The 11,705-nt window shown below is 36.3% G+C and overlaps 1 protein-coding gene across 1 annotated transcript in view; it reads left to right on the forward strand.

Moving 5' to 3' along the window:
• The window catches only part of OCLN (occludin), a 32,386-nt gene extending 20,681 nt beyond the window's left edge, over nucleotides 1–11,705 (forward strand). The window contains exons 6-9 of the mRNA XM_063295489.1: nucleotides 2,573–2,773; nucleotides 4,666–4,837; nucleotides 7,024–7,065; nucleotides 9,498–11,705. Coding sequence (XP_063151559.1) covers nucleotides 2,573–2,773; nucleotides 4,666–4,837; nucleotides 7,024–7,065; nucleotides 9,498–9,599 — 517 coding nt within the window. The 3' untranslated portion in view covers nucleotides 9,600–11,705. The remainder of the gene's footprint in view (nucleotides 1–2,572; nucleotides 2,774–4,665; nucleotides 4,838–7,023; nucleotides 7,066–9,497) is intronic.

An 11,705-nucleotide genomic window follows, 5' to 3' on the forward strand; every position in this document is an offset into this window, starting at 1 on the left:
ATGCTTTTGTTTTGTTTTGTTTTGTTTTGGCTCTCCTTTTTTTAAGCACAGGCTTTTGACAAGTATATATATACACATGCAGTATGCAAACACAAGTGTTTCACATGCACATATTTATTTTGGAAAGAGAATGTCCAGGATTGGTTTTAGCTGGACTTGGCCACCCTAAATTAGTAAAGGGGAGCCAAAACAAGTAATGCACAGGATTTTTGTCTAGTTGTTTTTTTTCCTGTTTACTCTTCCATTGGAGATGGGGGTGATCTGAATTTGTCTTTCTTTGGGATAAATATGATACAATTAGAAAGTCTCTTAGTTTTAGTTCATTTTCTCCCATGTTTTTAATCTAGTAGTATTTTTGCAAAAGTATTTAAATGAGAAGCATCAATTTAGGATTGCTGGACAAATGCAGGACATGGTTATTTTATATTTCAAACAGGAATATTGAAATATTTCCTTTTGTTTACAAGACTGGCTTGCTTTTTCTTATTTTCCATTATCAACTTCCGAGTAGGACACTTGTTCATCATGTATCCTATATTGCCAAGAGGCATCTATACCAGTTTGCCTTCTGATAAAGTATTTTGAGACCACCATGGAGCATAAAGCCATACTACCTGCGCTACCAATTTTTAGAGTGCCCTTCAACCAAATGTTTCAGATTTGCCTACTGATTCCAAATTTGAAGATTCCTGGTTTGTTGCAGCATTTACATCATGGATATGTTACTTATATCAGTTCATGATTTACATATATCTTGGATATATTTGTCAGGCCTTTTCTAGTTGGTATACTCAATGTCCATTTTGGGAGGGGTTTTATGGGATGAAATAGATACCCTAAGCACATGAAAGTTTTAAAACACCCAATTTGCTTCTTTAAACCCACCAAGAAGCTCCAAATATTTGATGCACATGGGGGGGGGAACATGGTTACATTCTAGGGGCCACAGAAAGGATGTAGCTGTTAGACCATATGTTTTGTCTCCCAGATCTACATGATAAAGGGGAAGGTTGAGGCTGGCTCTTCAGATGGTAGGTTGTCCAGGACACTTGGATAGTTCTCCTTGAACAGTGCAAAATAAACAATACTTCCCTTTCCTTAGCTTTTAAGAGTGTAAACCTAGACAAAGAAACATTATCATTGTCTCCCTAGAGAAAGAGGAAAAGATCAGGGACCAACTAACCTGACTTTACAGTGAAACTATTTTTCAAGTAAGCATTAAGGTGCACTAAAAGGTCTGTGACCTGGGGACCACACATTTTGTTTGACTACCAAAGCTAATAAATATGATTGTGTATCTCATTCATATTTTATTATAAGAAGACCAGATTTACTATTTATCTTGATCATGGATGTACCAGGATAGTGGATGGTGGATGCATGACCACTTAATATATATACATTGTTTCTAACAGGAGAATAAAGATAATATAAACCTTTCATTCTTGAACCTGACGAATTTATGTGAGCTATTCTGAGAGTTCACAAATCCATGTGGCTCATCAGCTTATAAATAACACGTAAAGAAAGACAAGAAAAGAAAGGGAGAAAAGTGTGGAGAGAGTATGCAATCATTTAACTTATTAGTCCCAAGAAGTCATTGTAGGCCAATGTTTTTCAAACTTGGCAACTTTAAGGTGTGTGAACTTCAACTCCCAGAATTCTGGGAGTTGAAGTCCACACATCTTAAAGTTGCCAAATTTGAAAAACACTGCTGTAGGCTGTAGACTATGCAGACTGACCATTGTGTAATGGGCAACAACAGTATTTATCCATTCAGATTCTGGAAGTAATTTATCCAGTCATTAATGCCAAGTAATTATGTTTTAATTTTGTAGAAGCCTAGATGTGGTGGATTCTGACACTGCCGCTAGTTCTCAGGAAGGGAGGAGCGCATTCCAGAGAGATAAGAGAATTCATAGTCTAGAAGGTTTTTGTGGGAAAGCTAAGAGGTTCAGGGTCACCCCGCCCTAGAGTGTCCCGGGTTATTTGTGCTTAAAGAGCAGCTTTAGGGTTAGATTCTGTCTGTGGTGAGAACAGTAAAGTACTAGAGTTGGAGATATCGGCTCATTGTGGTTCTTGGCCTGGTTCCTGACACTATATGACCAGGCACCTAGTGCTTCTTCATTCTATTTCAATGTTCTAAGATATAAATATTTTCAAATACTTATTTAATTCATATTCACAATTCAGTAAACTTTCATTTCCTTAACATTTTATCATTAGGTAATTCAAAATAGAGAAATAACTTAAGGTCTATTGGCTGAGGTAGAATTGCAATTTTAAATTATTAGATATACAACTAATAATTTATTTAGCATTTGTATCTTTGGAAAAGGATATTGGCTTTTACCACAAAACAGAATATAGGATATAAACAATACAGATAACAAGAATGTTATGCTGGTTGTTACTGAAGACTGCCATGTTGTCTATCTGAAAATCCATCTAACATAGTTCTTATATAACAATTTCTTTCTGCATAATATAGAATAAAATCCCATCAATTGCCCCCTGCATTGCTGGTGTTTTGGTATGAACCTGACAGCTAATTATATTTACTTTTTAACAGGGCACCTGAAGCTGTTGCTCCCTTAACTAAAGGCCTAAAGCAATTCCAGTATGTGAACACCAGCAGTTACAATGGGTCAGCTAAGGAGCCGCCACAGAAAAAGAAAAGAGGAAGAACAAGAAGAGCCAACAATGATCATTACGATGGCGATTACACCACTGGTGGAGAGTCTTGTGATGAACTGGAGGAGAACTGGGATAGGTATTGGTACCTCCAACTATTTGGCAGTTGTTATAACACTAATAGCCAGTGAGGTCTATATAGGAGTGGAGGATCCTAGTTCTAGTAATGTCTAGGAGTGTATGACAGATGATGGTGATGATGATTTAAATGTATATGCTGCCCACTTCCCAGCAACTCTGGGATATGTCTGTATGTTATGGAAAGAGGAGGGAATAAGAATTGGAGTTCAGTCTCACAGTAGTGATTAGGAATTATCAGCCAGAATTTTGACAAGGAAATGGATGAAATACCTTTGTTACCAAGAAAAACACCACTCTTACCTGTGATTGAGATGAAGCTCAAGTCTTTTATGAAAGTGTGTGTGCAATAATGTAAGGTTATGGAATTCAGTAGAAGTGAAAAATCAGTAGGCATAATCTCTGTATTAGTAGTGTAGTATGGTGTCAACATATAAAGATTTGTGCGTAAGGGTAGAACAGTAAAGAGAGATACAGCATTGTGTGTTGAAGTGCAGTCTCTGAAACTGCAAAAACATCAACTTTATTTTGAGATGCTACTTGTATGTTTCAACATTTGATTATAGGATTATGGTAAGGATTTTGATGGTGATTCTAGCAGCATGGAATTCCCTCACCTGACATTTCAGTCTGCCTCTTCTTTGGCATTTTTTTTTTAATCTAAATTTTTATACCATAATTTGTCCTTCACAGAGTCTGCATTTTTTAAATCTACTAACTGGCTTGCAATGTTTACTCCATGTTTTCATGTTCTTTGTTATTATAATCGTTTTTTTTCTTTTTGACTATATAATTTTTTAAATGATATTTGACATACTATGTCCAGAGTTGTTTGTTAATGATTGGATTTTATTAGAAACTACTGTGGGCTGGGTCTGCTGGGAGTATGCAGTATATAAATATGATAAATAAAAGAAATGAAACAAATAGTGTAACCCAAAAAATAATAAGCTTCATATCAGAAACATCATTCTTTCTAAAGGAAAGCCATAACTGCTGTACATTTTGGAAATATATCTGCCCATATTTTTACAACTTGCTCAGTACCACTTTATTGAAATCTGCAATAGTATGTTCATTACTAAATAATTTACTAAACTATTTATCTAGTTCATTTTCTTTCATACATTTTAAAACAATATCACCCACATGGGGATTTAAAAATGTGTCTGTAAAAATAGAAACTTGCTTAAGGAAACCCTTGTGTTAGCCATTTCATCAGACTGAATTAGCCCACATGTCAACATTTTAAAAATGTTCCTTGGGTTGGGTAAGAGAGTGCAATCTGAGTGTAAAGTATTGCTTTATTTTGCAGAAATCATTTTCAACCACAAATATCTACACCAAGTTGAGAATCACCTGTAGAAAATCAAATTAATCATTACATTTGCCTTCAGTCAATAAATTAACCATTGTGTATAATTTAATATTAGTACGTCTGAAATAAAGGTGCAGGAAATACAGCCTGTCAAGTACCACACTTCAAGAATTGGGGGTATTTGGGGCAAATTTGAAGTGTTTAGGGACAAACACGACACTAATTTCTTCCTTTAAAATCCCAGTGCTATCTCTCATATTTTCCTTTATTGCAGTGTGGCCCTCAAGCTAACCGAAGCTGCATACCCCCACTATAATGTGGTGCTATTGAAAGATGTGGAATTGCAGATTTTTATTACAAAACTCCACATTCATACTGTGTGGGTTCTAACAGAAAAGCGTATTTAACTAAGTCTAAGTGTTTCTACATAGATTAAAGAGTAAAAGTGAAAGGTGAATTTAGCTCCTGTGTTAAATATCCTTTTCTTTATGCAAATCCAACTTGTTTTTAGCATAATCTGACCATAATTATGAACCCAAACCAACAAGACCCATTTTAAATTACTTGTCATGTAGAGAGTATCCACCTGTATCATCGGACCAGCAAAGACAAGCATACAAGCGAGACTTTGATGCAGGATTACAAGAATACAAACGATTGCAAGCAGAACTTGATGAGATCAGCAGAGAACTCTCTCGTCTTGACAAAGAACTGGATGACTGTATTGAAGGCAGTGAAGAATATAAGGTAGTGGTTTTACTTAAACTATTCTAAACAGATAATCCATGCAATTGCCACTTTAAGCTATATAAAGGAAGGGAAGGGATTATTGTGTTTTTAGTTAATGTTGGTCCTGAAGTGGGTTCTAGAGTTAAGGATATTGCAACTGCTTTTTATTCAGGTCAGATGAATAAAGAAAATAGGCTGAAGTAATTTGCAATAATTACCCAGACCTTTTTCAACATGTCTCACTGTTTTACTCAGTGAGTGAATCACTGTCAGGCTCATTTAACATGGTTAGGATTGCTTCACATTTCCTATTTTTGTTTTTTTTTGTTTTGAAATGTTCTAAAACATGAAGCAATGCATACATTTGCAAAATCAGATGAAGACTATTCATAGTCATTCAGATGAAGACTATTACGTTATTTTGTTCTAGATGTTTATAGGATACTGAAGAATTAAGGTGGCAGAATTCCATTTAAAGACAGGACTTGGGGAAAAGCACATTAGCAGGTTTATAATCAATGTAATTTTGTTTCCTAGAAGTTAGTCTGATCATATTTTCCCTTAATTAAATGGCTACAAGCATTTTTCTGCTTATGAACTTCACAGAATAATGGAGTTTATCTAACAAATAAGATTGTCTGTGATTAAAAGACCTTTAGTTTTTGGGCAGGGGAATGGGTAGTCCAACCTCCCAGCAAACTCTGACCCCTAGGTGACTGGAGCTGATGGGAGTTGTAGTCCAACATTTAAAGGGCTACAAATTCTACAGCAGATGTAGAAGAAATAGCATTTTAAGGGAACTTTTAAAACTTGTTCAGACAACAAGGTTGTCCATGTGTTATGGGAGTTAACAAAGTAAGAAGTGTTCAGTAGGTCAGTTTTCACAGGAGGAAGGTTTGCGTCTCTATAGTCATTGTTTGTTTCTTCCTCTTCCTTCCTGACACATTAAAATCTTTCCTTCTTAAAGATCAACTTTATACTCTGAGATTACTCTGAGAATAGTGAAAAGGTCTCTTTTAAGTACTGTCCTGGTTCAGACATCCTTCCAGACTGTTCAACAACAGCTATAAAGGGAGATGCTTTTAGAAGCCAAATATCTTTCTACAAGTGCAGTTTTTCTTGTTTCTTTCCTGGTGATGCTCCCTGTGACTCCCTAAGTTTCTGTAGTAAGTCTTTTTATATTTTTTGACCAGTGGCCCATCCAATCCAGTGCTGATTGTTCTTATTGCCAGCAGCTTGTAGGTAATTGGAATAAAGGCTGCTTTTGAGTGAGTCAGAGCATTGGTCTGTCTCGTTCGACATGGCTTATATCAGCAGTATGCAAGATTTGGATAGCCAGGAGTTGCACTTCAACATGGAAGAGGGCTGCTGTGGATGGAGTGATAATATGGAGTAGGGTTACACAAGTGGGTGGGGCAAGCATTTTCTCTTTCTTTCTTTTAGGAAGAGAGCTTGAGGCATTTTTAAAAGAACTATATTAACTCTGTTTTAGATTTTACACTACCATAACCATATTTCCCAATTCAGAATAAGCAGGGAGAAGAAACCATTGGAAAGGTTTCTGCAATCTTTTTTTTTAAATGGAGGGGTTGTAAATGGGGTTTCAGATTGCTCATTCTTAGGATGTGCTAATAGCTCTTCAGCATTTTAACTCAAGGCATATTTGGAATTGATAGTGATTGAATTTAGAACTTTGTGAATATAAAACTTGATCTCTGCCACTGAGCTAAGCCTTGTACTTCATCCTTTTGACCATCATCCTGAGAAATATAGTGAAGTCTATTCTTTTTTTCTATTAAAAATGTTTATTTAATAAATAGGACTGTGCATACTTCAGAAATGATTAGGAAAAGGTGTTTCAGAATATATGGGAGTATGAGTGCAGTATTGCTTTATATCTGCTTCATCTTTGTTTAAGCATTCTGGAAAACTAGAAGAAAGATGTGGCTGCTTTTATGATTCAGCTCATTAAGATGCCATATCTTCAATCTTTAAATAGCAGCGACTTCTTTTAGGCTTGCAAGAAAGCCTGAAAAAAAGACATGTCTGCTTTAAAGAGGTGCTCATGTACTTCATGTTTTGAAGTATATGTATTTAAAAATCGTTTCAAAGTATGTACAGATTTAGCAGTAATTTACCTTTTTATACATTGAGTTTCAACTACAAGGTTGTCTAATTTGACGCTGAGTCTTTTTTTGTCATAGGCTGCAGCTGATGAATACAACAGATTGAAGGATATCAAATCAGTAAGTGGTTTTAAGAACTGTGGAGGCAAAATTCAGTTTAAGAAATCATTTTACATGTTCATTCTTTCAGAGTCTCCCATTTACATTTCAAATTGTTTATTTTCTTCTTTCTGTATTCATTCTTTTCTAGGCTGCTGTGTGAACCCCTCTCTGTAACTCTTGCTTTTTTTTTTAAATAACAGTAGCAGTTTCCCATTTCCCAAACACCCCAGATAGATAGGATAATCTTGGGGAGAGAGTCATTGGACCTGCCAAAGAAGGCAGAGGCGCCTTCCTCAGAGCCAGTTCTCCCAGTACCAGGGCTTTGTGACACCAAACTGTGGTGGCAAAAATTTACCTTAAGAAATAAGTCAAAGTGATGGGAGAGGTCCAGATCATTTTCTTTCTTAGATTAGTCAAGTTTACAGTGATCGCTGTAATTCAAAAGCTAAGAGCAGAGACTGATCAGAACAAATCTTACATGGGATTCAGAGAGAAACGAAAGGGCACAAGCCCAATTTGATCTTCTCGTAGCAAGAGTTTACAACTGATAGGAAATGCAGCTGGGTTGCCTAAGGAATCTTGGTGTTGGGGACAAGAACATTCTGTATTCCTAGGGCACTGTGCTTAACAATAACAGAAATGTCACGCTAATTGCTGTTTGTTGCTATTTTAACAGTTTGCCCTTAACCTACCTGGACAGGGAAAGCTGGAAGGGCATTTCTTATCTGCATCCTTGAGGGGATGGTAGTTGTAAAGACCATCAAAGCCTTTTATGGTTCAGGGAGGACGTGCCTAAGGGAGCTGGTTCAAATGTATAGAAAAGGCTGCCACAGTTAAAGCTACAGTATACTGTGATTGACCTTGTATCAACAGGAACAGAAGACAGGAAATAAAACAAATTCAGAGGTTCACCGAATACAAGTTATTGAACTAAATGCTAATAGATGCATAGAAATACAGGATCACTTTTGTGGACTAACTTTTAAAATTAAAAAGGGCTCAACTTGCCTCCACATAATGTTAAATGTAAAAATAGTTCTCTTGTTCAGTGGTTAATAGTGTAGTCTTCCTTGAAGGTATCAGCACAACTTGGTCTTCTCAATTTCTGATATCAGAACCACAGCAAACAAATATTTTTGTTTTGTTTTGTTTGCCTCTGTCCCTAATAAGCAATGAGAGTACTTGATGCCTGGCCTGGCCAAGAAAACACATGTCAGTTCATACATATCTGTAACAGGAGTGAGCAGATTTCAGGCTTGTAAGATCCATCAGAGCCAGATGTCAGGGACGTAAATTAAAATTAAAATTAAAAGGTGAGGAATTAACAGAACTGGATGGCACTTAAAATTATTCCGAACACAAATTCAGTGTTGATTACCCCAAGTCTTCCTTATTTCAGCAGTATAATTTAAAGGATTCCATTTGTTGTTGCTCTAAAACTAGTAGATTGACCTGGCTTCATCCCACTGTTGATCTATAACATCCCAGAGAGCATATTTGGTCCATTGTGAGGGAGTGCTATCCCATTAATAAAAGGTAGAACTCTTGTTTTACTTAATATAGTTGCTTAATTTGATTTTTAAACAGTTCTGGGCCTGTTTACTTGACAATTCCATTAAAACAAGCAGGAATTACTTATCAAAATACATGTATAAGATTGCAAGATTCTAAAAATTGTGATGCCTCCTCTTGGATGATGCAAAGTATCTCACAAGCTTTGTTATTAGACCAGAGTGTAGGTAGAGCTATTCTTTTCTGTTTGCCTTAAGGCTGTATAGTGCTTTCGATTCTACTTGGAAGAATTGTTTCAGAATGCTCAAGAGCACAAACATAGCACTTATCTGTAATTTACTAAAACAACTGAAGTGGGATTATCCAGTTCTCGAAATAGATCCAGTTGCTTCAGTAATTCACAGCGCGGGCTACTTTCAGGTTTCTCTGCATTCTGAAACATCTGAGTAAAGACAAACTAACCAGCCTTAGTTTTTTGTGCATATTGTCTTTTAAGTACTTTTAATGCTATTATAGCTGGAGGAACTATAATTTCTTAATATTAAATATAGGCCAATTTAATTTTATTAGTATGCACTACTGTCATGAAGAAGTATAGTCTCCTTCGTCTAACTTCATTCCTGGTGATTTCATGGACACATTTATGTAGTTTTCTTGATAACAAGTGTGGCTTTTCATTGTGTTCTTTGGGATGTTTTTTTTACTTCCTAGTTTAGTCTAAAGCCTTGGGATGTCCTGGTGGTCTGTCATCCAAGTCCTAATCAGGCCCACCCTGCTTAGCTTTTTTTAAACCAATCAAAGTTGGCTAGCTATTGCCATCTGCCACGACTATTTTTATGCAATAAAACAGGATTATTAGTCATATTAGTCTAGTATTGTGTTCTTAATATGAAATCTTATATGTTTGATATTAATTCTGTTTTGTATGTTGTCCTTAGTCAGCAGATTATAAAAGCCGAAAAGCACACTGCAAGATGCTGAAGAGTAAACTGTCCCACATCAAAAGGATGGTCAGTGATTATGACAGTCAGAAGTCATAACAAGAAGGAAACAAATCAGTCTGCATAAGAATGCTAATTTTCATTAAGCAGGGATACGTTTGTGTTGGACAACAGATACTGAGAGAGTTCCTCTGTATACTTTTATCTACTTCTTCGTTGTAATACTTGTGCCATGTTTACCATGAAATATGAATTCAGTATATGGGATCTTTTATAGCTTCACTCAGTCAAGGAATTTTACCACCTATGTTATCAGGATCAACAGTAGACATCTTGAACTTCTGCTTTCCTTGTCTTTGGTAACTCATATTCCATTTTTCTCAGTATATTGCAATCTTAATTTCAGAAATATTTGACAAATGTTTTTGACATTGCACCTTCCATAGTATAAGCTATGTTCTTTGTCTGAAAGGTCTGTCTTCCTCCCTTATTCTCAACCAATTTTGTACATCTAGGTCACTTGTAAATATCAAATTAACAGGCGCTTTTAAATGGTGTCTAAACGGACCCATTGTTGATCAGCCACTATTGACAATGTGAAACTGAATGTAAATTTATTCTTTTAAAATCTCAACTTGTATTTTAGATATCATTTTATTACAGAAATATAATTTTGAATAATAGCGTGTTTGACTTGAATGTCCAATTTATAACTGTTATAAAAATGCCTGTATGTTATATTGGACTATATAAGCAGCTACAATCCTATACAAACTTAATGGGAAGTCCTAAATTGATAGGGTTTATTTTTGATATTGCAAGCATAATTAACTTGATCCTTTTAAATTGCCAAAAAATCTAGACTGCTCTGTAAGGACAGGTTAAATTATGGCCAAATGACAGAAGTAAAAGCAAATGTATTCACATTACAGGTAGTCCTTGTTTGACTGCCACTAGTTCAGAGACCACTCAAAGTTAACGACAGCACTGAATGAGTGGTACTTACAACTGGTCCTTGAAGTTCTGGCTGTCCCAGCACCAGGCAACCATCTTGCACTTACAGTGGTTGCAGCATCCTGTAGTCACGGGATCACCATTTGCAACCTTCCCTGCTGGCTTCCCACAAGCAAAGGCAATGGGGAAGCCAGCAGGGAAGGTTGCAAGTTGGTCTGGCAAGTTGCTCGTGCCCTTCCCTACCTGGCAGCAGCCATCATGTGCCTTGCCTGCTTGCGAACCATCTGGGACTCACTTAATGACCTGCAGTCCTCACTTAGCAACAGCAACGGGGAGTGCCATTGCTAAGCAATGTGGTTGCGTGACATTGTGCTTTATGACTGCATTGCTTAGCAGTGGAAATTCCGGTCCCAATTGCCATCTTTAACTGAGGGCTACTATAATGCATTTAATGTTATAATGTTGTAATAACATTGATATTATTAAAAATATATTAAATATAAATTTTACTATGAAAACAAGTATTGTAAAGCAAAAGAACCTAAACTTTGTACTGCTAATTTTCTGTTGATTTTAAACCTAGGCACTCTTAACCATTATCTCCGGTGATAATTCAGTAGGCGTTGGTGCTGCTCTTACCCTGCTGGCGATGGAAAAATTATAAGCACTGAATTGAAAAACCATATGCATACAATTTGGCTGTGTTCCAGCGATGTACCTTATGATTGGAACTGGGGAATTTCTTTCCTTTTGGAGGATCCCTAAAACTGCCTGATTTAGGTCCCTGACAGTGGCTGCATCCAGAATTCTTTGAAACAGATTGGAGGTGGGGAAACATGCTGGGGAATAAAAGTTCTGTGAGTGCATGCCATACATGATGAGTCTAAGACTCTGGACTGCAAACAATTTTGATCATAGAACCATAGATTTGGAAAGGACACCAAAAGTTATGTAGTCCACGCTGTTGCTCACTGCAGGGTCTGTTCAACTATGTTTTAAAGATTCATTGAGATTGGTAGGATCTAGTCATGACTAATAAGTCCCACAGATCAAAATGTGACTAAGCTTGGATCCATCTCAATTTATGTAAGAATTGTAATAAAATTTAAAAAGTCAGCTTCTCAACAATGGAAATTGTGTTTAAATATATGTAACTAGAATGCAGTAACTACTTGTTGAAGGACTAGATTTCGTTTTGTAATTTGTATGATACAGTGTCAATAAAATTGAACTCTGTCAATGCATAAACAA

Source organism: Candoia aspera, chromosome 2 (assembly GCF_035149785.1).
Source record: "Candoia aspera isolate rCanAsp1 chromosome 2, rCanAsp1.hap2, whole genome shotgun sequence".
Classification (NCBI taxonomy): domain Eukaryota; kingdom Metazoa; phylum Chordata; class Lepidosauria; order Squamata; family Boidae; genus Candoia; species Candoia aspera.